This window comes from Acipenser ruthenus, chromosome 24, assembly GCF_902713425.1.
Source record: "Acipenser ruthenus chromosome 24, fAciRut3.2 maternal haplotype, whole genome shotgun sequence".
NCBI classification, from domain to species: Eukaryota; Metazoa; Chordata; class Actinopteri; order Acipenseriformes; family Acipenseridae; genus Acipenser; species Acipenser ruthenus.
Window position 1 is genome coordinate 9,863,109 of NC_081212.1, and position 27,627 is coordinate 9,890,735.

The following is a 27,627-nucleotide window of genomic DNA, read 5'->3' on the forward strand; positions in this document are numbered from 1 at the left end:
TTCAAAAATACACAGCTGAAAGGTCTGTGTTTTAAAATAGGCAGGCTTCAATTTAGATATACTGTAGTTGGTTTTGTTGGAATGATATGATGCTGAAAATGTCACTTGCCAAAAGAGACAACACGTGGACTGTAATACAGTACATACTTTTAAATCCGGTACGTATTGTAGCAGTATGTAAAATTCCCCGTTAACAACCCAACTGAAAAATTTAATCAAAATGTTACCCATGCACACAACTGCGTAAAACATATTTTCACAACATTTATAAATCTGGGTGAAAAATACAAGATTTAAGTTAAATCTGGGGAAAAAAGACACATGGCACCCCATACTTTTGTGCCATTTTTATTATTTAATTTTAACTACACTTTAACTACACTTTTTCTCTCCCGTTTCTCACTACATCGGACCGTTTTCTGATCACACATTATTTCACACACAAAAGGTTTACACACCCTCTTGCCTCTTCCTCTTGATTATATATATATATATATATATATATATATATATATATATATATATATATATATATATATATATATATATATATATATAATTAGCCCTATTATTATACATTAAAATATTAAACACATTTACACAATCATTTCATTTTTATTATTTACAGAAAAACAAAAATCTACATATAATTCAGAAAAGGTTACAGAAACAAGTTGTAAAACTTGCACCACCACCTTGACAAGAAACCTCTATCCCACAATACCTCTGTTTACAACCATGAAGTGTGCCACAAACCCGGTTCATTGGTTCAGTGGACCCAGGACCGCTAGGTCTAGTGACCGCATTGCGAAAACACACAACCAGACGACCCGACTACCGGCCTGGTCATAGTGCGAAAACTTGTGGTGGTGTCAGACCAGGAAGAGAAAGACTCAGTACTAGGGGTATAAAATGCTGATGCATGTGTTTATTATAAATAAATAAACAATTTAAACAAAACACGAGTAGCAATTGTTTTCTATATTTAATTTCACTCACGTCTCTCGTTTTGTTTGTTGCTTACGGCCTGTGCTTGTCATTATAGAAGGCTAACCTCCGGGAGCTATAGCCAGCAATTAAACCCGGACTCCACTTCACCATTGTGCACGTATAAACCTGTAAATCACCACATTCACTGAGAGCACTCACTCTGGACTTGTGACCGTGTTGTGTTTGTGTGTTCCTTGTTTAGTGTATTATTATTCTGGGACTGAACACCGTGGTTTGCTCAATCAGGTCTTTCAAGGGCAATCTGGAGTCTCTACATGCTGCTACCCCTGATGCACTTGATTGGCTTTCAAATCTGGATGTCGATCTGTAATATGTTAGTCCAAAATGCCATAGGAAAGAAGACCTGCTCATGATGAGATATAAATATAATAATTTTAGACCTGCAATATAACATTTAAACATGCATTTTTAAACATGCACTTTTTTGTTCTTTTTTAGAACTGGAATGAGCAGTGACACGAGCGAAGCTGCAGAACAAAGGGGTGCAACGGACATGGGCAGCCTCACCCGAAAACAAGCTGACAGTAATGCGAGTCAGAGCGTGCTTACCACCCGTTTCACAACGAGTAGAAATAACACCTGGATTCAAAGGGGTGTCGAAGCCTACAGCTTGGAGTCTCGGTGCAGATATCTGGAAGCTGCAGGTCACTTTAGTTTTATTAAGCAAGGTAGTTTTATTTACATTTAAGATCATTTACTTTGTTGCTGCTTTATATTGGTACATTGATTCAATTGATCATAGCGTCATATGTATTATAGTAATGGGCAATAATCATAAAATGTATTTTGAGGGCCTGTTTACCTCTGCGAGCTAAACTGTTTGACTGTAATATTGTTTGTTTGAAATCAGAAGCAGGCTTTTCAACCAGCTGGATGATAAGAACCACAAATCACACAGAACAATATTGTGTCATCTTTTTGTTTATTTTCAGTTTTAGTTCCTCATTGTCCTTCACAAAGCCTGATATATTTCCAGAGTATTGATGTTTTGATGTTCGTCAATGTATATGTACCTGTACCATGTTAAATATAAAATATATATTTATATGTACCTGTATCATGTTAAATATAAAATATATATTTATATGTACCTGTATCATGTTAAATATAAAATGTACATTTTTTGCCATGTGTGGGGGGGATTCTGCTCCAATACACAATACACCTGCCCATCCAATGAAAATCACCTCTTACAAATTAAATTGGTTCTTAAACTTCCTGAAGAATATTATTAATTAAATCAGATGTCATTTTGTTAAGGGCATATTGTGTTTTTATGAGGAACTACTATAAGGAAAACAATGTAGTGTGCTTTTGAACTTTGGCAAGGGCTCAAATGTAATCATTTTCCTGTACTGTAGACATTGCCCTGAGTAAGGGGAGGAGTCAGGGTGTGGTTTAAGTGCACAGCAGTAGAGCTGTATAAGAGCTGGTGCCTCAGTCAGTCCTTTAGTACATTTTCAATCACCAGCTATCTCTGTCTCTCAGGATCCAGTCTTCTGCACTAGTCTTCACATCCTCAGAATGGGTGACAGTTACATCCGCCATATTGAGCTTCTTGGCTTTGAGAGAAGGTTTTTTCCCAGCCAGCACTACGTGAGTCTTTTTATCTGTCTATCTATCAATAGCTGAGACAGTAGCCCGCATCAAATTGCAGCAGCTACCCTTATAAAAGTTTACCATTGTAATGTTGATGTTTTGCCCATATACTTTGCATTTACCATACCATGGGTTACCACATTTTCTATATGCTTTATCATACCTCCCTGTGCTTTATAATGCTCACCTATGCTGTACCATACCTCTCTGTGCTTTATAATGCTCACCTATGCTGTACCATACCTCTCTGTGCTTTATAATGCTCACCTATGCTGTACCATACCTCTCTGTGCTTTATAATGCTCACCTATGCTGTACCATACCTCTCTGTACTTTATAATGCTCACCTATTCTGTACCATACCTCTCTGTGCTTTATAATGCTCACCTATGCTGTACCATACCTCTCTGTGCTTTATAATGCTTACCCATGCTTTCACTGTGTTTTACCAAATAACTGTCAAATAGTTTCAAGTCTCTTAAGAACTCCTGAGATATTGTTTACCCTTTTGTTACATTAATACAATTTCTCTCCTTACAAAATTGTAAATGTGAGACAGGAGTAATGCTTTGAAAATGACTTTGTGCCTTTGGTATGGTTAGGAAGGTTGTATGTGAAAGATATTGTAAGTATCTTTTTCTTGCTGAGATGTATGGAATTTGATGTCAATTGAAATGTAGGCTCCAGATATCAAATGCGTGGAACAGACTCAAATGATCCTCCTTTGGTTACAAAAAAGTGACCTCCTTTGAGAAATATATCATTTTTTAAGCCTGAGGAGCAATTTTTGCAAAAATAGTTAATAATCATGTCAAAAAATGATCAAAGCAGAAACAACAATGAGATACCAACACGACATCTATCACAGCCTTTCCAACTATATACTGATAAGCAGGGATCCTAGGAATCAATTTGCTGCGGAATAACGTGGAAAAACACAGATTTTCAATGCTGTCGAGAATGTTTTGTTTTACACTTGGGGCAGGGCTAAAAACATGCAAGGCTTTTTTTGTTTGTTTGATAACCAAATCAATAGACTTGTCATATATAATCATCAACACAGACAATATTGCTTTACATTTACGTAAACATACTTGTTCAATAAAACTGCTTCTGGTGCACGGAGGTCAAGGTTGAACGAGGCGCGCTGTCACATTCATGTTGAAGCTGCAGTTTACTTCAGTATCCAGTGCGGTGTTACTACTGAACAAGCTGTTTAAAGATGCAGAACACAATTAAAACATCCCCCCTAAAGATCGTTAATGAGTTTGGCAATAGCCATCCAGGTGACAAAGACTAACTCGAGATAAACGAATATAAATACTATTTTTGTTTTTTATTATTACTACACAGAAGTATTTGTAATGTTCAAAGTAAAATGGTAAGTGTGTTTATAATATTGATTGATGGCACTGGTGAGCTTGTAACTTCCCTAGAATTTTAAAGTGTACCAATAAATGCTTCCTGTGTTAACTGTTATTCAATAGTACTGTTTGTGTATCTTATAATGTGACGGGTGGGCTCAATTTTAGCCTTTTATTTAATTGTGGAATAACACAGATTTTTATTGTTTTTTTATCTGAGAATTTATTTTTTTATTGCAGAAAACTAGGATCCCTGCTGATAAGCCATTGCAATGTGGCTGATGAATTAATAATACTGACATCTGTCTTGCAGGTTTACATGTTCTTGGTGAAATGGAGTGACCTGTCAGAGAAGCTGATCTACAGAAAATTTTCTGAGATCTACGCCTTCCATGTGAGTTGAATAAAAACGCTGCTTTACGGGCAAGAGTTAGTTCCTGGACCCTGCTCACAAAGCTTAGGAGTCATTAAAGTTCAATGCTTGTATGCTGAAGCCTTTGTTTGAATGAGTTATAAGTAAAAAACAAAACAAAGATAGTGGCACTGCAGTTAATTTTATTAGATTCACCAAACAACATACTCACAGTACAGGATTTACGAAAATAGCAATTCAAATGTAACCAAGAGGAATCCACTAATATCATATGTTACACATTATAACAAAATATGTGGAAACTATAAAAGAGTTCAGTAGAGATACATGTGTATTATTATCCCCACTGGTGGTATGAACATTATTTAGCCTAAGTTATTCAGAGTAGTACCTGGGGATATAGAGGGGGGGGGGGGGTCTGTCTGTCCATACATCCACCTGTATGTCTCACTTACATGTTTGCTGTACACTTCCTACCCACAAGCCTGTGCCAGCTTAATATGACACAAGGGACAATTCCCCATGAAACATTTTCCAGGGTGAACCTTTATAAGGTTGATCACCATTGCACAGAATTCACAGAGAAATGCATTCAATGAGAAATGCACAGCAATAAGAAAGCTGAACAGTAGTACAGCTTGTGTAATGTAACCTATACTTCCCTAAATCACATTGTGAAGCCCATTGTTGCAGCATAGTAACAGCTCAGACTTCCTTTCCAGGCAGAGGGGTGGTGTCGCTCAGCCGTGCAGTAATCAGTGAAATGACCCATGATCACCCAGCTGAGACTGCAGGCAGCGCAGTTTCCTAACTTCTTCTCTCTCTCATCTGGTTGTGATCAAAGTGTCAACACTTTCTTTGGTTTTCTGGTGATTTGTATTATCCTGCATTTTTCAGCAACCTAATCTTGTGTAATAAACTGAATACAAACCAGCACCTTCTAAAAGGAGTCTCAGGCTTGCTCCTCCACCCACCCCAAGAAAAATGGTGCTCCCTCCAGTCCAGGTCACTCTTGATACATGTGGAAAGCTCTTGAGCTATCCCTGCTGCTCTGTGTCTTTTAATCTTTTCATCTCTCTATTGTATTAGAAAGCACTGAAGGAGATGTTCCCTATTGAATCCGGAGACATTGACATCAAAGACAGGATCCTCCCCCTACTGCCAGGTAAGCTTGTACGGCATCCTTTCACTGGATCTGCCTAAATGTGTATGTCATATGAGATGGGTATCTATCTGTGTTTGCTTAGTCTCAATCTGAATCTTTAACATTTTAAAAATACTTGACATAACCCTAACCAATAGAAACCAGGACCAGACGACACAGTTGGAAATGAAGTGGAGATTAGGCTTAGAGGGTAGGAGACACTTCTTCACAGAATGGTGAAGGTATGGAATGGGCTACCAAGTCATGTTGTTGATGCTGAATCATTTGGATCCTTTAAAACCCGACTTGACACAGTTTTAAGATCAATCAGCTACTAGGAACCGGACAAGCACTGTGGCGAGGGTATGGAATGGACCAATGACCTGTTCATACACTCACCACTCTCTCCTACCCTCTGTCCTAAGCCTAATCTCCACTTCAATTCCAGCTGTGTCCTCTGGTCCTGGTTTCTGTGCTTAAAGTATTGGTTAGGGTTAACTTGGTCAACTCCTTTTAAAGTTGTCGATCAAGTCCCCCCTAATTCTTGTTCTAAGAAAAATAGATTAAGTTCTGCCCTGGGATTAGTCAGGTTGCTCTTCACAATGTCACTTTGGTTCTGAGGTGACCAGAACTGGACACAGTATTCCAAGTACAGCCTCACCAGGGCATTATACAACCTCATCATAACCTCCTTGGATTTGAACTCTTTTATATACTCAGCATTTGCCTTTTTGATTGCTTCCCCACACTGTCTAGTTGCTAAAAGTGATGTCTATTACAACACCAAGGTGTTTTTCATACACACGCTCACGGTTCATTCAGTACGTACACACACACTCACTGTTCATTCAGTACATACACACACACTCACTGTTCATTCAGTACGTACGCACACTCACTGTTCATTCAGTATGTACACACACTCACTGTTCATTCAGTATGTACACACACTCACTGTTCATTCAGTACGTACACACACTCACTGTTCATTCAGTACGTACACACACTCACTGTTCATTCAGTATGTACACACACTCACTGTTCATTCAGTATGTACACACACTCACTGTTCATTCAGTATGTACACACACTCACTGTTCATTCAGTATGTACACACACTCACTGTTCATTCAGTATGTACACACACTCACTGTTCATTCAGTATGTACACACACTCACTGTTCATTCAGTACGCACACACACTCACTGTTCATTCAGTATGTACACACACTCACTGTTCATTCAGTACACACACTCACTGTTTATTCAGTACGTACACACACTCACTGTTCATTCAGTACGTACACACACACTCACTGTTCATTCAGTACGTACACACACACTCACTGTTCATTCAGTACGTACGCACACTCACTATTCATTCAGTACACACACTCACTGTTCATTCAGTACACACACTCACTGTTCATTCAGTACGTACGCACATTCACTGTTCATTCAGTACGTACACACACTCACTGTTCATTCAGTATGTACACACACTCACTGTTCATTCAGTACGCACACACACTCACTGTTCATTCAGTATGTACACACACTCACTGTTCATTCAGTACACACACTCACTGTTCATTCAGTACGTACACACACACTCACTCTTCATTCAGTACGTACACTCACTGTTCATTCAGTACGTACACACACTCACTGTTCATTCAGTACGTACACACACTCACTGTTCATTCAGTACGTACACACACACTCACTGTTCATTCAGTACATACACACACACACTCACTGTTCATTCAGTACACACACGCACTGTTCATTCAGTACGTACGCACACTCACTGTTCATTCAGTACACACACTCACTGTTCATTCAGTACGTACACACACTCACTGTTCATTCAGTACGTACACACACTCACTGTTCATTCAGTACGTACGCACACTCACTGTTCATTCAGTACGTACGCACACTCACTGTTCATTCAGTACGTACGCACACTCACTGTTCATTCAGTACGTACGCACACTCACTGTTCATGCAGTACGTACACACACACTCACTGTTCATTCAGTACGTACGCACACTCACTGTTCATGCAGTACGTACACACACACTCACTGTTCATTCAGTACGTACGCACACTCACTGTTCATTCAGTACGTACACACACTCACTGTTCATTCAGTACACACACTCACTGTTCATTCAGTAGGTACACACACTCACTGTTCATTCAGTATGTACACACACTCACTGTTCATTCAGTACGTACACACACTCACTGTTCATTCAGTACATACACACACTCACTGTTCATTCAGTACACACACTCACTGTTCATTCAGTAGGTACGCACACTCACTGTTCATGCAGTACGTACACACACACTCACTGTTCATTCAGTAGGTACACACACTCACTGTTCATTCAGTATGTACACACACTCACTGTTCATTCAGTATGTACACACACTCACTGTTCATTCAGTACGTACACACACTCACTGTTCATTCAGTATGTACACACACACTCACTGTTCATTCAGTACGTACACACACTCACTGTTCATTCAGTATGTACACACACACTCACTGTTCATTCAGTACGTACACACACTCACTGTTCATTCAGTACACACACTCACTGTTCATTCAGTAGGTACACACACTCACTGTTCATTCAGTATGTACACACACTCACTGTTCATTCAGTATGTACACACACTCACTGTTCATTCAGTACGTACACACACTCACTGTTCATTCAGTATGTACACACACACTCACTGTTCATTCAGTATGTACACACACACTCACTGTTCATTCAGTACGTACACACACTCACTGTTCATTCAGTACATACACACACTCACTGTTCATTCAGTACACACACTCACTGTTCATTCAGTAGGTACACACACTCACTGTTCATTCAGTATGTACACACACTCACTGTTCATTCAGTACACACACTCACTGTTCATTCAGTATGTACACACACTCACTGTTCATTCAGTACACACACTAACTGTTCATTCAGTACGTACACACACTCACTGTTCATTCAGTATGTACACACACTCACTGTTCATTCAGTACGCACACTCACTGTTCATTCAGTACGTACACACACTCACTGTTCATTCAGTACGTACGCACACTCACTGTTCATTCAGTATGTACACACACACTCACTGTTCATTCAGTATGTACACACACTCACTGTTCATTCTCCACTGCCAGCTGTGTCTGATGTGGCTTGCCTGTCTATAGAAAATGAGTGCAGGCCACTTTGAACGGTGGCTTTGCAAAAAGGAAACACCTGCAACAGGTCATGCTTGAAAAAAGAGAAGTGAATGCAAATTAACATGAACATATTAGAACATAACAACATAGAAATGTGACGAGAAGAGGTCGTTTTTGTTATGTTTCATTACACTTTGCTATATTTCATTACACTTTGTTATGTGGGAAACTTTCTGATGTGGGACACTTTTATAACATTAAAAAAAGTACCTATTCCTATCTATAGTCTAACTATTTCACTAAAAGGGTGCTCCCTCCAGTCCAGGGCAGGCTCGAGGCATGGAGACTGAACTGCTCCTACTACCCCTAAGAGAAAGGGTGCTCCCTCCAGTCTCAGACCTATTCAACTATTTTTATCTCAACTACTCTGTCAAATTAGTAGTTGTTCTATCTCTAGACTTAGTACAACTTAGACTTATACAGTCAATTCTCCTTGATCCCAATTTCAAGGGACCAGCAATTCATATTATCAGGAATCTAAAGCCAAATGCAGCCTGCCAGTTTGAAGTTACAGTAACACTGAAATCAAATACATTTCAATTAAAGAACAATGAAAAGTATTATACATTTAAAAGTATTATGCGTTTTGTTGAAGTAAAAGTGAACTGTAAGTGAACTTTTGAAAAGTATACATTGCAAATGAACAACACTTGAAATCTGCATGTCCCATTCTGAGCACAGGCATTTTAAACCACTAAAGCAAGGTGTCCTCAACATCAGGGTATTGAGTAAATCAGAAACATTGATGACTTGCATCCACAGCTTGCTGTTCATAAGCCTGCTTTATTGTATCAATTTTTTTTTTAATGGTTGACAAAGTGTTTGTGGGAATGTTGAAATCTGCATACATCTGGATGCAAGTTAATACATTTCCCAATATCCTTTTCACTCAGGTGTTCAAACTGGGGCATTTCATTTTATTCATACTTTTCTCCAAAATAGTTTGTATTATCAGGAAACTTCGTCTGATCTGACAATTCAGTGGACTCACTTTTGCCAAGTTATCTCCCATTGCCTTTTTGAAGGTCTCTCCATATTGGCAAAATAAGGTGAACTATAAACCCAAGGCACCTTTCATTTTTGACTTGAGAAAAGTTACAAACGACAGGAGGTAAAATATAGTTAGGCAGTGGTAAGTGATGAAACTGAGACTAACCACAATGAAACTGGTTTCCTGAATGTGAAACCCATGAAGGAGGAAGTCTGCCCCTGGCTGGAAGTCATGTGGGCTGTAACAGGTGCTTAATGAGGAAAGAACAGCTTTGCACACTGAAAGCTGTAGGTTTCCAATCATATGAAAAACACTCAAATACAGAATTATTAATGGTTTCCAGCTAGGTATCCAAACATATGAAAAACAGTAAAAACACAATTATTAATGGTTTCCAGCAGGCATTTCTAAGTATCTAGAGCAGTGGATTTCAACCTGTGTCTGAAAGTTTCACCTCAAGTACCTGTAAAATTTTCGATCTCTGAATGGAATCACAGTTGCAATAAAATGCAGAATAATCCGCTAAAGAGATTTTTTTTTTAAATGTCCCTGTTTATTTAATATATAATTTGTGTCACAGTAGTTTGGGATTGACAATCTGCTGGTTTACAACAGAATACAAAACAGTAATTCTTAAAACATTTTATTACAAGTCTTTCGATGCACAGAATCAAAGACAGTATTTTTTAATCTCTTCGCAAACACATGTATTCGCTTTCTATTCGGCAAAGTTACATTTCTTACTGCTATTCTGTACATACTGTTGGGTACACCTAAATTATGGAATGCACTGCCCTCGTTTGTCAGGGAAACTGGGACCATTACAGTTTTTAAGTCAAGACTAAAAAAGCACTTTTATAAAATGGCCAAGTGATGACGTCCCCAGACCAGAAAGCTGGCAGAGAGGCACACAGGCAGTATTTAAACAAAAACACTGCTCACAGAGCGAAATAAAAGGTTTAAACAAAAACAGGTCACAAACACAAATATCTTAAACAAATACCGTGCTGGTCTGCCCAGCACAAGTAGCAATTGCTTACTTTCCTTTTTACTTTCATTTTTTATTTTCTTTCCTCTCACTCACATTCCTCCTTTCAAACACCACCACCATGAACAACAAAAGCTGCAGGCTTTTACACCATCTCCGAATCAACACTACATTATTCAATTCGGAGATGGTCACATTCTACATGAGTTTTAGTTTGCATGGCCGACAGTCAATAATCACCTTCTGCCGACCATGGATTCGCACGAGCTGTCTGGCAGAGACAAGCTGCTAACACCGCCTGTGCCAGACCACTTTCAAACCAATAACAATAACAAAGAAAAACATCGGATTTTAAAACATAACAATAGATTCACCCGTTCCAAACAAACACAACACATTTATCAGCAAGGCTTTGCCCCGCCCCTTAATTATGTGCAGGGCTTTTCTTCTGCCCTGCCACAGCACCACAAAGAAAAAAAATTTGCATTATTACAAGAAAATATTGCGTTATTACAAGAAAATATTGCGTTATTTCGCCATAATTATTGTGTTATTATGAGATTTCATGAGCTGTTATAGTGCAGGTGAACAGTGAGAAACTGTGAAGTATCTCTGTACAGTTCAGAAGCGAGGTGGTGCTGAACAGTGAGAAACTGTGAAGTATCTCTGTATAGTTCAGAAGCGAGATGCTGCTGAACAGTAAGAAACTGTGAAGTATCTCTATAAAGTTCAATGGCAATTTTTAGTTTTCATTTTTAGATTATAAAATGGATATAAGAAGACATCTTGCATGTGTCAGTGCTAATCATGCTGTTTGTTCAGTTACTGTTTCACAGTGTGTTCACAAAGTTCATTCAAAGCCACCTTCCTGGCTAGTTTGTTACAGGAGAGCACCGTTCCTGTGTTATTATGATATGCTCGAATAAAATGGCTGAAAGCAGGGAGGCTGTGTGGTCCAGTGGTTAAAGAAAAGGGCTTGTAACCAGGAGGTCCCTGGTTCAAATCCCAGCTCACTCACTGTGTGACCCTGAGCAAGTCACTTAACATCCTTGTGCTCCATCTTTCGGGTGAGACATTGTTGTAAGTGACTCTGCAGCTGATGCACAGTTCACACACACCCTAGTCTCTGTAAGTCGCCTTGGGTAAAGGTGTCTGCTAAATAAACAAATAACAAGTAATCTGACTGCACCCAGTTGTTTGATTTCTTCAACTTGTCATTCAAATCGGAGACTAGTTGTGGTTACTGTATTGAATAAAATGTAAAATACATAAATGAATACTGTAGGTACATATTGTGCGGCGGATTGAGTGGGAACAGAGATTAAACATAGCTTTAATGATAAAATTCAAAGTGCTTTACCAGAGATTAGGGACCTCATATTGACCAGTTTATTTATCTAATTATACAGGAAATGAACCCATTGAGGCCTCATTTACAAGGGGGTCCTGTCATACACAGACACAACCATACATAAAACAACACAATTAATATGTGTGTGGTCCAGACAATAACAACAAATAAACAAAGGAGCAGTAATACAGCGCTTTTTTTCTTTCAATGCGGACTGAAAGAAAAGCAATGGCAAGGACTTTTAAGCAAATCCCTAATACGCTCTTTATAACCAAAAAATGAGAGGCTATCAAATTCCATTCTTAAACCAGATGAAAAAGTGTCCCAGGTTTTGATCGCGTCCGTATACAAACTACCAGAATCATGAGATTGCAAACTACAGCCAGTATTGACCTTTCTGACCAAAGTATTAAGATAATCGGAACCATACCTTTAATAACTTTAAAAACGAAGCAATACCAGAGACATCGTAGTGCATTGTATGTTTATCACAAGTTTCCAGAGTTTACATGGGTCATTCATATTATTAGTAGTCTCAGGAAATAATCAGATTTAGTTTTCTTGATTAAATTCGTACACTTATGATTATTGATAACTGTACTAAATTCATTAAAACAATACTCCCAGGAAATATCAACTTGTGGGAAACATGTCATTACTGCCCCATCAATATAGGACACCGCAGTTAAAAATACCAGCATCTTCACATCTGTTGTAGTGTCTTTTGAAGAGAGTTTTCGGTTTAAGTTTAGGGAAATGCACATCTGACACAATAAATTGTATTATGATCGCTAAAAGCATTACAGAAAGTTCCTGCCTCTTTGTACCTATTAGGATAGTTTGTAAAGCAGAGATCAATTAAAGATGATTTCGACAAGTCCTTAATCAATTGCATTTCTATTGATCTGCCTCGTACATGACGAGAAAGTATAGAATATCTGTACTGTATAACCCTCAGAACAGATTCCAAAACAGCACGAATCCCATCAATACCCATGTGTAAATCATGGCATCATACAATCTTGTTCAACTTATTAAATTACTTAAAATATAGAAAACACTAAAAATATTGTTTAAAATTGTAGGTTTATACACTGGATATCAACCTCCAAATAATCAAAAGTTCAAATTTGTCTGTCCTTCCTTTACAGTTACTGAATTAAAAAGCAGATTTAGGAGGCAACATGATAAAATACGACTTATTTGCCAATTAGTTACTTATCTGTGATTAGAATTCTGATACACTTCCAAAAGAGATTCCAGTACAATAATCCTTTCTTGCGACCAAAAATGTTCCACCAGTGGCGCAGCCACTTGCGCACGCACACTTGTGTGCAGGTGCGCAGCACAGACTCTAATGCAAGCCAGTCCCGCCCCCCATTACCAATCAGCCTGGTGAAGCTTGTGGCAGCTAGAACCAGTTTCACTTGCTAGTAATTGGTAGATGTAGATTTGGTTAAAGGGAATCTCCGATCCATTTCCAAACTTGTATCATACACCCCTATCCCTACAGACCTGTCTTATTGCACTTGGGTAACTGTCTGATTTCATATCATTTTCCCGAAGTGGGTACATTGGTTTTATTATGAAATTAGATGTAAAAATAGAACCTGTTTTTCTTTTTTTTAAAACCCCTCTCTCTCAGCTCCTAAGTGGTTTGACAATCAAAAGACAACAGAGACGCGGCAGGGCACGCTGGCTGAGTACTGCCACTCTCTGATCAACCTGCCACCCAAGATCTCACGCTGCCAGCTGCTGCTGAGCTTCTACCAGGTGCGCGAGGAGGACGAGAACCCGCCAGCGCCACACCCGTAAGTGCCCTGATCATTGCAGTGAAGTGGATAGTTAGATTATTATCACACCCGTGAGTGCCCTGGGCATCTCAATGAAGTTGATAGTTAGATTATTATCACACCCATGAGTGCCCTGGGCATCGCAGTGAAGTGGATAGTTAGATTATTATCACACCCGTGAGTGCCCTGGGCATCTCAATGAAGTAGATAGTTAGATTATTATCACACCTGTGAGTGCCCTGGGCATTGCAGTGAAGTGGATAGTTAGATTATTATCACACCCGTGAGTGCCCTGGGCATCTCAATGAAGTAGATAGTTAGATTATTATCACACCCGTGAGTGCCCTTAGCATTGCAGTGAAGTGGATAGTTAGATTATTATCACACCCGTGAGTGCCCTGGGCATTGCAGTGAAGTGGATAGTTAGATTATTATCACACCCGTGAGTGCTCTGGGCATCGCAATGAAGTGGATAGTTAGATTATTATCACACCTGTGAGTGCCCTGGGCATTGCAGTGAAGTGGATAGTTAGATTATTATCACACCCGTGAGTGCCCTGGGCATCTCAATGAAGTGGATAGTTAGATTATTATCACACCCGTGAGTGCCCTTAGCATCGCAATGAAGTGGATAGTTAGATTATTATCACACCCGTGAGTGCCCTGGGCATTGCAGTGAAGTGGATAGTTAGATTATTATCACACCCGTGAGTGCTCTGGGCATCGCAATGAAGTGGATAGTTAGATTATTATTACACCCGTGAGTGCCCTGGGCATTGCAGTGAAGTGGATAGTTAGATTATTATCACACCCGTGAGTGCTCTGGGCATCGCAATGAAGTGGATAGTTAGATTATTATTACACCCGTGAGTGCCCTTAGCATTGCAGTGAAGTGGATAGTTAGATTATTATTACAGAGTTTCCAGATCATGTTCCACAAGAACATTTACTAACCAGAGGAGGCCATTCAGCCCATCTGTGCATCCGGTTCCTCGGAACTGATTGATCTCAAAACTTTGTCAAGTCCTAAAGGATCTCATTGATTCAGAATCAATAATTTAGCCAGGTAACCCATTCCATACCCGTACCACTCTTTGTATTAAGAAGTGTCTCCTTCCCTCTGTCCTAATCTCCACTTCCAACCATGAATGTTTTTAAAGAAATTCATCTTATAGCACACATGGATTTTCATTTTAAAACATGACATCTGGTTCTACTTTTAGCTTCTCAGTTTCTGTGCCTTATTCTTGGTATATCTGTTTGCACTTCCTGGGTCATTTCACCTCAACAGTGTCTTCTGGATCAAGTGACTGGCTGTAATAATAATAATAATAATAATAATAATAATAATAATAATAATAATAATAATAATACTAACTGAACGCATGTCAGTCAATAGGGGAAGCAGCTGGTTGGTTGGTGACAGGAAAGAAGCTAGGAATTTCACCCTCTAGATAAAAGAGCAACCCTAACTGAAAGCTTGCAAACAGAGAATCCTTTAACCATGTGTAGGACCAGATATCATGTTTTAAAATAAAAATACATCTTACTATAACATTTGTTTCTTTCAAAACTGGACATTTGAGGCCTATGTAGCTAATAGAAGTGTACAGCAGGTGAGAGTTGTGGAATTCTTCTGTGCGCTGCAATCACTTGTATGTGGTTAACCTGGTTAAACATTGAGCACAGAAACCAGGACCAGAGGACACAACTGGAAATAAAGTGAATACAGGCTAAGGATAGAGGGGTGGAGACACTTCATCACACAGAGAGTGGTGGGGGTATGGAATGGGTTACCAAGTCAGGTTGTTGATGGGATCCTTTAAGACCTGTTAAGCGATCAGTCAGCTACTTGGTAGACCCAAACGAGCACTGATGGACCTAATAGCCACCTCTCATTGTATTATGTTCTTATAAGACCAGACAGGGCACCCCATAGTTTAGTAGCACTATCTACTCCTTATGTTTGTTGAGTGAAATTAAGGTATTTGGCTTAATTGCTTGTAGATGCCTGCTGATTTTTCATAACCACAGCTGTGGGTTGCAGTGGTGGACTACCATTTAAGAAAAGTAAAATACATATTTGGGTCCTGTAATTATCTTGTTGTTCTGTGCAGGTACAAGAAGAATGAAACCTATCTGATGGCTAAAGACAATTCAAGGAGCAACACGTCAGGTACAAACCCTTTTACTTTATCTTGACTAGGGTGCCAGCAGCTATCTCTGTACATCACACTTTAGAATTTGGCATTTGCCTAAAGAACCGCTTCTCAAATTAATAAGAAACTTGCTAAGGGTCTTCTTTAGCACAAATTATTGAGTGTAATATGAGCTGGGGGTATATAAAGGCTGTTGGTATGTCATTGGTCTTTATTTTGAAATGTTCTAATGTTTCAAGTTGTTTCAGATTATTTCAGAAAATCTATTTTCCCTACAATTTCCATTACATGAGAGTAGGTGTTAATACTTCATGCTGATATTGGACTCAGCTCTCACCAAGATAAGCACCGACTAAGACATCTCTTATTTTACTGTAAACTAGTGTGATCCATCTGCGTTTCCTTCCATCTGATGATGTAGATATCCTTCTGCCTGGTGCTGGTGGCTGAAGTGTAATGCTGGCTCCAGGGATCAGCCTATTTTGCCTCCCTGGCGCATCAGCACACACAACGGCTGCGATGCTGACTCCAGGGATCAACCACAGTGTGGCCTCCCTAGCGTATCAGCATGACAACCGTCTGTACTGAGCTGAGTAGGGTACTTCTCTGGGGTCTTCAAGTGGGCACCTTCCATCCTTGGTGTTTCTTCGACTAGCCCACAACACCTTAAGAGGGCTCGACAGATTCTGCCATCCCAGCATCACCCCCCTCTGTCCCCCACTCAGCTAAGACCAGCTTACTTACCTTCCTTTACATCAATGTTGCTTTCTTTCTACGATGCTTGAGGTCCCCAACCAGAATCATTTCATCTCAAACAGAGCCAATTGCTGCTCCTCTCTGCTGCTTCAGATAAGTTCTTCACTATGCGTCACAACTCTTGACCACTGAATCCGATGTCTCTGAGAAACCAGGTTGTGGAGTGTGCCACAAATCCTCGACAACCCACCTCCACTGGGTAAACCTGGAAGCTCCATCCTCGCTGTTCCACTTCAACAGCTAGTTGAGTGTACCGAAGTTTCTTCCTTTCATATGCCTCATCCAGAGTATCCTACCATGGCACTGTTAACTTTACCAGGTGAACAAGGCGTGGTGATCCAGACCACAAGACAATATCAGGTCGAATGTTAGTGGTGGCAGTCTCAGGTGGGAAAATAAGCCATTGTCCATCATCTGCCAGCATTTTCCTGTCTCTAGCAGCTTCCAGTTGTCCTAGACGAGTTTTGATATTAATACCTTTATTTGGAGGTTGCTCCCCTGGACGGAGGAATGTTGTTCTTCTTGTGTCATATATTTCTGACATTGGTGGCAACCTGTTGGTCATGCTGCGCTTGTCTTCCAATGCTAAGGCCAAACATCGCAGCACCTGGTCATGATGCCAAGTAAACCGTCTTTGGCTAAGACCCACCTTACATTCTGTCAAAATGTAGCTGGCTATGAACACAAAGGACATCAAGGATCTTCTCCTACCCATAGATTAAGGTTCTGTGGTGATGGGAGAACATCATATTGTGGCGATCACCCCATATGTGCTGCAATAAGCGCAGCCTCTGCTTTATTCTTAATTGAACAGCAGTAAGCCTGGCCAGGTTAGTTCGATTTCTTATATTCAAATTAAAGATGGTAAAAGTGGTCTCTGATTTTACCTTTCGCAAGACTGCCTAGTTTTATAAAGAAACTCTTTAGGCATTAGTTTACATGCATGAGGAAAAAAAATTAAATATTTTGAAACTGCCCCTTAACTGTCTTCTTTATATTGTGCTGGTTAGGAGTTTTTGTCTAGGTCTTCTATGCATTGTGTTTTTTGTATTTTCTTCATATTTTTCCCCTTTTGGCTATTCGTAGTTGGGGCGGGGCTTATGCTCCTTTTGCTCAACATTGCCGGCCAGTTCAAAAAGGGAACCATTTTGAGTAACAGGGGTCGCCGTTTCTCTCTCGCCGTTCTGGTTTTTTATCAGAACTTTTGGTAGATGAGGAGTTTATATTTTTTGTTAGTCTGTGTTTTAATGCAGGTCTATTAATTTGTTCAGCAGTATGTTATTTTGGTAAACGAGTCAAAAATCTTCTGCTGCGTTTAGATGTTGCTTCCAGCACAGTCAAACTAACTTATTTTTTCTCTGTATCGTGTTTTCTTTTCTTCTTGTTGGGTTATTTTGTGACCGTTCTATCGCTGCTTTGGATATTCATTTTCTTTTCTGAAGAGTACAGTTTGCCTGGACTTTTAAAACTATATAGTTTTAATGGAATCAAAGAGAAGACGTCTGCACAGCGGATTACAAACATCATCCGGGTGAGATCAAATCTTTTTGTTCTTTCATTTTTTGCTACTGTGTTTGCAGTGTTTTTGTGAATGGCCATTCTGGTTTTGCATTGGATTTTTGATTTTTTGGAGTATCATTTCTTGAAACTTTTTTCTTTTTGGATTTGCTTTTCATGAAGGGAACTGAACAATGATTTAAAAACCTGTGACTGGGTTAAGTAACCCTTATCTGCTTATACTGTATTGTCTATTGCTAGTTAAACTAATTTACACTTTCTGCATTGGGTGCTTCTGCTTTGCAAAGGGTTTGGATAGTGTTTGCTGTTATAGGGCTATGTTCAATTATGCAATTCTGTATCTCTTGATTTAAAAAACCTGTGATTGGGTTAATTAACCCTTACCTGCTTACACTGTATTGTCAATTGCTGGGTAAACTAATTTGCACCTTTTATAGTGAGCCTCAGTGACATGATTGTTTTGCTGATATACTGTTTCATTTGGTCTATGCTTGTATGGTTTTTATACCTCTTTTACATTCTAGACTGACTTCTAAAACATTTTCTGGGTTAAGCATATTCCTCAGGTCCCCTTTTAAATCCCTCTTTTACGCTGTAATCTATTACTTGCTGTTTCCAATAAAATTAAATGTTTGCTTATGGAATCAGTATACGCTTATGGTCTAAGTGTCTAGTAGGAATACTAAGGAAGTTTGTTACAATATGTTGACCTGATGAGGAAACTGATCCTGCTCTGTTCCATTGTCCATAGATCTCATCAGCTGATTAATGGGATTGAATTGCATTCATGCTTATTCAATGTTATTGATTAGTTTTCCCAATAACCAATTAGTGCAGGCTACTGTTGTAGTCATGATTGTCATGTCATCTATGTATGCTCAAATTGGTGGCAGTTGCATTCCAGAAGCCAAGCGTTCTCCTCCCACTTCCCATTTTGACGGCCTAATAATTACTTCCATTGCCATGGTAAAAGCCAGGTGAGAGATGAACTTCCAATGGGCTTTTAGATCACTACAATTGATTGGTACTCAGTTGTAAAGATGAGGTAAAGACCAGTTGTCTTATAGTGAAATTAACACATTTTCAATGAGTTTGCATCAGTTATTGTTACACCACGCGTGACCATGAAGCAGTCCCTTGCTTTACCAAACACCTGGGTAGCATGCTGTACTGAAAGCTTTCTCTGTGTTTAGAGATCACAGGACCCATCATACTGCAGACCTACAGAGTCATCGCAGACTACAACAAGGGCTCCAAGTACCAGCTCAACCTCAAGGAAGGAGAGCAAGTGGATATAGTGGAGAAGAGTACCAATGGTGAGTTCCTTTCTTTCATTTGAAAAGGGCAAACAGAATGCTTGGGCATATAGTCTAAAGCACAGAGTACAAATCAAAGGAAGCTATGAGGAGATTCACACCCAGAATACTGTGTTCAGTTCTAGTGACCATATTACTAAAAGGACAGTGTGACCCTGGAGAGAGTCCTATGAAGAGCAACCACACTCATCCCAGTGCTTAAAGTAATGAGCTATGAAGAGAGATTTGTTTAGCCTAGAACAAAGAAGAATTTAGGGGAGTCTAAAATCTTAAAGAGTTGAAAACCCTAATCGATACTTTAAATGATTAACTCTCAGTATCCCACTGAGCTGTTCAGAATTGGTGTATGCTGTCACACATAGACAATCTTTCCACACAGGGAAATGGAGTCATCTTTCTACAAATTCTAACAGGGTGGATTTTCTGTTTAGGGGAATACAGCAATCCTGTTTTGTGTTTTGAATTTGTTTTTCCCAGTAAAAGTTACAATGGTTCTGCAAGGCACATCACAGTGTTTGGTGCAGTGTATTTTCACATTGAGGGATGTTTAAATTGCACTCTTGAATTTGAACATTGCAGCGGGACAATGGAGATGTAATGTAAGAGTGGAGAATTGTTTTAGCTGGGCTTGGATTCAGGTCTGGGAATGGAAGGAGTGTCCTTTTAATGAAGATGACTCTACAATGTCTCTCTCTGTCTCTCTCTCTGTCTCTCTCTCTGTCTGTCTCTGTCTCTGTCTCTCTGTCTCTCTGTCTCTCTCTCTCTCTCTCTCTCTCTCTCTCTCTCTCTCTCTCTCTCTCTGATGTGCCCTAGGCTGGTGGTTCTGTCAATGTGAGTCTCGCCGTGGCTGGGTCCCTGCTTCCTACCTGGAGCCACTAGAGGGCCCTGATGAGACAGAGGAGCAAGAGCCCAACTATGCAGGTGAGTGAGCTCTCCTCTTTCTCCCTGAGCAAGGGTGAGATGGGAATAGCAAAAGTGAATCGCATAGCTTCTATGACTATGAAAGGAGTTGACATTGTTAGCCCTAACCAATACTTAAACAAGCACAGAAACCAGGACCAGAGGACACAGTTGGAAGTTTAGTAGACTTTGAACAGAGGGGAGGAGACTTTTTCACAGTGGTGAGGGTATGAAATGGGTTAGCTAGCCATGTTTTTGATGCTGAATCACTGGAATCCTTGACAAAGTTTTGAGATCAGTCAGCTACTAGGAACCGGATGAGCACGGTCCCCTAAGTATACGATTTCTACTAATTATAATGTTAATATGTGCCTCCCCAATGCTCTTGCTGGTACATTGGTATGTATCGTAGTGTGTGTGTGCTTTAGGGGAGCTGTTTGTCACCACGAAGGCCTACACTGCTGAGCAAGATGATGAGCTCACTCTGCAGGAGGGAGAGACCATCGAGGTGATCCACAAGCTGCTGGAGGGCTGGTGGGTCATCAGGCAAGTACCCAGCTTATTTTTTAAATATATATTTTTTTTATTTAGTGGGCCCAATTATTTTATCCTATTTTCTCTCCATTTTGGAATGTCCAATAATTTATCCCCTCACCGCAGCAATTCCCCATAGCTCAGGAGAACTGAAGGTTCAGTGAGCGTCCTCCGATCCCACGACCATGCCAGCTTCCTTTTACAGCCAGGAATTTGAGAGCAGATGTCAGTGAGCTACCGACCTCTGGAGGACGAAGGCCAGCTCTGCAGGTGTCTGCTTTTGGGCTCGCTGAGCGCCTGGCAAGCAGGGTTAGCTGTAGTGCGATGAGGAGAAACAGTCCCTGTCGGTTTTGCATCCCTAACCCATCGCCAGTGAGTGAAAGCGGGATGTGCAGTTGAAAGTAAATTTCATAATTTTGAATTAAGTGCTCGTTTGTTTCGTGAACAATGGCATTGAGCAAACCATCCATGAGTAATAAACACAAGTATGAGGCTTTAAACCAGACTGGGAGAAAGAGTTTGCTTTCACTGAAAACAGTGGTAAACATGTGTCTCATCTGCAACAAATCACCTGCAAGGAATCGCTTACACACTGCAGCCTGTACCGGACCAGCAACCTCAAACGTCATTATGAAACAAATCACAACACAGTTTCATCTGAATATCCTCCTGTATCAGACTTGGGCAGATGCTGCTTTCGGCGTTCATTAAAGAAGTGAGTTTTGTATGGCAAGCATGGAATATCGCTCATGCCAAACGTCCTTCTTCAGATGAATGAATCTTTTTATAAAATTGGAGTGTTGGCGCTAGACTAGAGAACGCATGTTACATTGCAGGTCTAGAATTAATATTGTATTTACATATCTTATGTTTCGTCATGAGGAGGTACTGTAATCCTTTTCAAAATAAATACAGCACATTTGTCATCCACAAAGCTCTCAACAGTATGTAATACACACAGCAGTCGAACAAAAAAGCATATTTTTTTAACCCAGCATTCAGATCTTCAAGGGAAGAGCTTGTCAAAAAGAATCCTTAGAACATGTGTGTTTTTATGTGGTCAGTTATTGTATTTTGCTTCATAATAACTCATTTTATTTAAGTGTGTAATACATTGAGTATAAACTGAAATAATGAAAAAGCACCAGTGTGTTACATTTAAAGTTTAATACACTGTAGATCTATAGTACAATACACATTATACAGAAACCGTGTAGGTTCTGCCATGTTCTATCCCTTGTTCTTGTGTATTTTGCTGCCATCAAGAGATAGCCTAACAACTACTGTACTGCACAACAATGCTAGTATTTAAAATGTCTTGCTCTCAAACACAGTACGTGTCTTGCCGCTCTCGACCATATGGAAATTTTGGTATGCGGCTCATAGGGTCAGGAAGTTTTACCACCACTGGATTATATAATTAACACACAAATGCCCCAAATGCATTCAGAAAGCGCTATTAAAAAACACAGTAAAAGTACTAATTCAAGCACACAGACTTTTGTGGGTTATACCATTTGCTGAAGAAAGATAATAGCACTGATATTAAGTCAGAAATGGTATTCAAGCCCACAAAAGCAGTTTATGAATTGGGCCCTTAGTGTGTAAAAAAAAAAAAACATTCAGCCTGCTTTCACCTCTGAGTGTCGATATTCCCTCATACACAGACATTCAACGTCGGATAACCAGAGATTAAAAACCGTGTTTATTGTGGCTTTATAAGGTGGGGTCCTAAAACGTAAACTGTGCAGTGCTAGCTGTTTGGCTGACTGTCCGGTCTCTTTGCAGGAAGGGAGAGCAGACAGGACACTACCCCTCCATGTTCCTGAGGAAGTCTGGAGAGATCCGGGCTGCAGATACTGAGAGAGAATTCGATCGGAGAGCTACTCCCCCACCCAGGAGGTCAGTGTGCTCCCTGGGGCAGTGAGAGACACTCCCTCACCTAGGAGGTCAGTGTTCTCCCTGGGACAGTGAGAGACACTCTCTCACCCAGGAGGTCAGTGTTCTCCCTGGGACAGTGAGAGACACGCCCTCACCCAGGAGGTCATCGTGCCTCACCCAGGAGGTCAGTGTGCTCCCTGGGGCAGTGAGAGACATTCCCTCAGCCAGGAGGTCAGTGTGCTCCCTGGGACAGTGAGAGACACTCTCTTACCCAGGAGGTCAGTGTGCTCCCTGGGGCAGTGAGAGACATTCCCTCAGCCAGGAGGTCAGTGTGCTCCCTGGGGCAGTGAGAGACACTCTCTTACCCAGGAGGTCAGTGTGCTCCCTGGGGCAGTGAGAGACACTCTCTTACCCAGGAGGTCAGTGTGCTCCCTGGGACAGTGAGAGACACTCTCTTACCCAGGAGGTCAGTGTGCTCCCTGGGACAGTGAGAGACACGCCCTCACCCAGGAGGTCATCGTGCCTCACCCAGGAGGTCAGTGTGCTCCCTGGGGCAGTGAGAGACATTCCCTCAGCCAGGAGGTCAGTGTGCTCCCTGGGACAGTGAGAGACACTCTCTTACCCAGGAGGTCAGTGTGCTCCCTGGGGCAGTGAGAGACATTCCCTCAGCCAGGAGGTCAGTGTGCTCCCTGGGGCAGTGAGAGACACTCTCTTACCCAGGAGGTCAGTGTGCTCCCTGGGGCAGTGAGAGACACTCTCTTACCCAGGAGGTCAGTGTGCTCCCTGGGACAGTGAGAGACACTCTCTTACCCAGGAGGTCAGTGTGCTCCCTGGGGCAGTGAGAGCCACTCCCACACCCAGGAGGTCAGTGTGCTCCCTCACCCAGGAGGTCAGTGAGCTCCCTGGGGAAGTGACTCGGGCTACCAATACTTTAAACTCAGCACAGAATCCAGGACCAGAGGACACAGTTGAAAGTGGTTTGGCAGAGAGTGGTGAGGGTATGGAATGGGGTACCTCGTCATATTGTTATGCGCTGTGTGTATTTCACCTGTTTCTCCCCCACAGATCCACGATTCGGAATGCTAAGAGTATTCACACACGTGGCCGGCAGAGAATTAGCCAAGACACGTACCGTCGCAACAGCCGTCGATATCTACACCAGCGTGGCCAGCAAGAGGCTCGCAGCACTGCAAACCAGCGCCAAAAGATGCAAAGTGTGCAAGAGAGCCAGGCCAACAATGGTAACTACTGAGCCACAGGGATTCACTCTGTAGCTTCATTCCCATCTGCCACTGGGATTGACATGATACGAAATCAGATTTGTTCATTTCCATCAGCAACAGATCGTTTTCAATTAGGACTGTCAGCCCCAGTCAGGTTTCAGATCTCTTCATGCTGATCATAGACATCAATGCGAGGGAGATTGGTTTTAAAATACTGTCAGGGAAATGTTCCAGGTTGGTGAATTAATTTGCTTTATAACAAACTCGAAGTCTCATTTCATAATAATAAAATGCGTAAGGTTACGGTTGTCATTTTCACTGAAACTTTTTGACAGTGGACTGTAACACATTACATACTTTTAAATCTGGTAGGTATTGTAGCAGTATGTAAAATTCCCCATAAACGACCCAACAGCAAAATGAAATCAAAATGTTACCCATGCACAGAACTGCATTAAGTGTAAAAGGCAATGCAATTTAGCAAAAGATTAAAAAAAACATCAGTTTCCAGAATTAAAATAGTATCCAAAGTCAGTATTAAAAATTGCAGAATACAGTGCTCAATAAGGCCATTCTTGCAAATGGAAATGCACAAAAGCAACTGAAGATCAGATATTTTTTAAAAATGCATCACAGTATCTAAAAATTGTTAAATGATTAACTTTTACATTACCGTAGCTTGTCTCGTTCGCTTTGTTTTTGCTGCATTTTTGTCATCTGAAATTGGAAGAAGTGCTGTGTAAATGCACAATAAAGAGACTGATTTGGCATGCGAGAAAAAAAAAACAACAAAAGAAAACGTGAGCTATAACAGATAACAAGTACATTGTAACATTGAAGCAATGGGCTTTGTATCAGAAAACTGGTGACTGAGTCAGATGGCTAACTAGTGTTGACATATCAACGTCAAATGTAATAGGCTACGTGATGCATTTTGAAATACAGAATTATCAAAATGAAACAGCTGTGCTCCAAACCCCAAAGAGCATGGGAAAGTTTGTCACATCTGTAACTGCAAAAACAAAACTTCAAAATAAAACAACCGCACACTCAATATTTCCAGCTAAAAATGTCTTTATTGAGTCACAATAAAAATCCTGTTAGCAGAAACACTAGCATATATTTAGTCTTAACATGAACAACAAAACAACAAAACGCACAAATCACGTGTAGTGATTTGTGCCCTCCTCGTGCCTAAATACAAATCTACCTTTTTAAATCACACGTGAAACACAGACCCGTTTTATATCCCGTGTACCAATCTATACACCAACATTAACACACGCACGCAACATACAACACATAATATGCACACAGGGCGGGGCACATTGCCACACAGCCCTTAAAGTCGATAGATTTAGTGACAAAGAAATAATGACGGTAAAATTGCCATGAGCATTTTTACTCAATTATTAAAATGGATTGCTTATTTGGGATTTTTTAATGGGTAAAAACAGCAGGTGGCCAGCTTATCTGGACCGCTGAATGCAAGTCCACACTTATGAAGATGACATTTTGCAAATCAAAGGTACACACAGTGTGTAACATGCGTATGGCTGCAGGCTCTAATGTATAGAACTTGATTGAGCACCCCCCCACCCCCACCCCCGCTCTTCGAGGGAAACAGTAAAGAAAGTTAAACAAAATGTAAATATACCCCAGCCTAAGAAATGCAGGTGTCCCGTTTTTGCATTTTGAAAAGGTGGTCATCCTAGGGTTGACCCACCTCAGGATGTGGGTCGACATGCTTTGATCCGGGTCGAGCGACACAAAATGCACGACGGCCGTTCATAAGTGTGAAAGGGCCTTAAGATGCTTTGACGCACTTCTGGGGTGACCAATGAAATAAGCAGTAAAAGACTTCCTGGAAGGCATGACAATAAAACTGAGAATTTTCTTTAACCTAGTGTAGTACCAAATATCACGTTTTAAAATGAAACACACATTTGCTATAACATGTTTCTTTCTAAACATTTGAGACCTGGACAATGAATGGAAGTGCACAACAGCTAAGACTGAACTTGCTATTTGTCTTGTAGATAACCAGAATGGCAGCACCCCACCTCTCTCAGACCAGACAAAGGCACTCCCCACTGTGCCCCCTCGTCCCAGCAAAGAGGTCATCCTGGAGCGATGTAGTGAGCACACACGCAAGAAGGTCAGCATCCGATACTCCATCTGAAAGCTGCCGGCACAGCGCCCCCTGCTGCTGGGAGGAGCACACAGTCCATCTGTATTCAGACACTATTTCAAAAGGAAGCTGGAACACATATTTTCTTTCCCATATTTCAGGTTTCAGAGCTCTTTGTGGAACTGGTTAACGGCACATCCATAAATTCAAAACAAGCCTCCTTTGTTTTGTGTATTCTATATTAGGTTTAGTTATGTATAGTTTGATATTAATTTAAATTAGCCTATTTTTCAGTATCACTGCGCAAGAAAGGCATTACCTTTGCTGTATCCCGTGTTGTCCATATCTCAGTGTTATATGTTTAAATATATTTTTGACTCTTTTCAAAATCACACATCATGGGTCGTAAAATGAACTGGGGAATACATTTCTCAGCACCGTCAACAGGAGGAAGACAATTTCTATTCTAAACATCGCGTGCATCCAGAAGATGCTCCCTCCTGCAACAATGCTGGTTTCTGTTTTCACAATACGCCGCTCATTTCACCAGTATTGTTGCAGGAGGGAATATGAAGTGGATACAATGTTTAGAAGAAAAGGGTCTTTCTCGTGGTGTGGCAGGGCAGTAAAGCCCTGCGTGTAAATAGCGGGCAGGGCAAAGCCCTGCTGATAAATATGTTGTATTGTGGTGATTTTGTCTTGATGTATGGTATGATTTAAATGTGTTATTGTGAGGGTATTTATAATAATGGGTTGCTGGTGAATGTATTGTATTATTTAAAATGTATTATTGTTTGGATATGGTCTGACAGAGACGATGGACATCTTGTGAGAATGCATGGTCAGCAGCGAATTAACAGAGTGGATGTCAACCACGCAGATATCAATCTTGTGCAGAATGTAACCATCTCCAGGTTGATTCATTTATTACTAATCTGGAGATGGTCACATGTATATTAAAAACCCAGAGCTTTGGCTGAACATGGTGGGTGTTCAAGGAGGAATGGGAGCGAGAGAGAGGAGAAAGATTGAAAGCAAAAGTTAAAAGATTGCTAAGCGTGCTGGAAGACCAGCACGGTACTTGTTTGGGTGGAGGTCTGTTTTTGTTTAAACACTTATTTTGGCTCTGTGATCATTGTTTTTTTGTTCAAACCATTGTTTAATAAAAACGCGCACCAGCGCTTTCAACCAACAGTACCCGCGTGTCTCTGTCAGCTTCCTGGTCTGGGGACGTCTCCACAAGCCGTCCTGTCACTCGATAAAAGTTGAAAAAAAGCAATTCCCCAGTTGATGTGTGAATACAAATATCAACGCAAT

The 27,627-nt window shown here is 40.6% G+C and overlaps 1 protein-coding gene across 1 annotated transcript; it reads left to right on the forward strand.

The window, feature by feature from the left end:
• Positions 1 to 2,457: 2,457 nt before the first annotated feature.
• Positions 2,458 to 27,507, forward strand: LOC117429820 (neutrophil cytosolic factor 1-like). Its single transcript, XM_058998359.1, has 11 exons — positions 2,458 to 2,607; positions 4,288 to 4,368; positions 5,437 to 5,512; positions 13,745 to 13,910; positions 16,010 to 16,068; positions 19,519 to 19,641; positions 20,455 to 20,562; positions 20,970 to 21,091; positions 22,868 to 22,977; positions 24,022 to 24,197; positions 26,219 to 27,507. Exons 1-11 carry the CDS (start codon positions 2,536 to 2,538, stop codon positions 26,359 to 26,361), a joined length of 1,236 nt encoding a protein of 411 aa, XP_058854342.1. The 5' UTR covers positions 2,458 to 2,535; the 3' UTR covers positions 26,362 to 27,507.
• The last annotated feature ends 120 nt before the right edge of the window (positions 27,508 to 27,627 follow it).

What these genes read in the sequence shown, in the direction of transcription:
- LOC117429820 (XM_058998359.1), top strand. Translation starts at nt 2,536, where the DNA reads ATGGGTGACAGTTACATCCGCCATATTGAGCTTCTTGGCTTTGAGAGA. An exon ending in CTGAGATCTACGCCTTCCAT is followed by an intron (nt 4,369 to 5,436) that starts GTGAGTTGAATA and finishes CTATTGTATTAG; the next exon opens with AAAGCACTGAAGGAGATGTT. An exon ending in AACCCGCCAGCGCCACACCC is followed by an intron (nt 13,911 to 16,009) that starts GTAAGTGCCCTG and finishes TGTTCTGTGCAG; the next exon opens with GTACAAGAAGAATGAAACCT.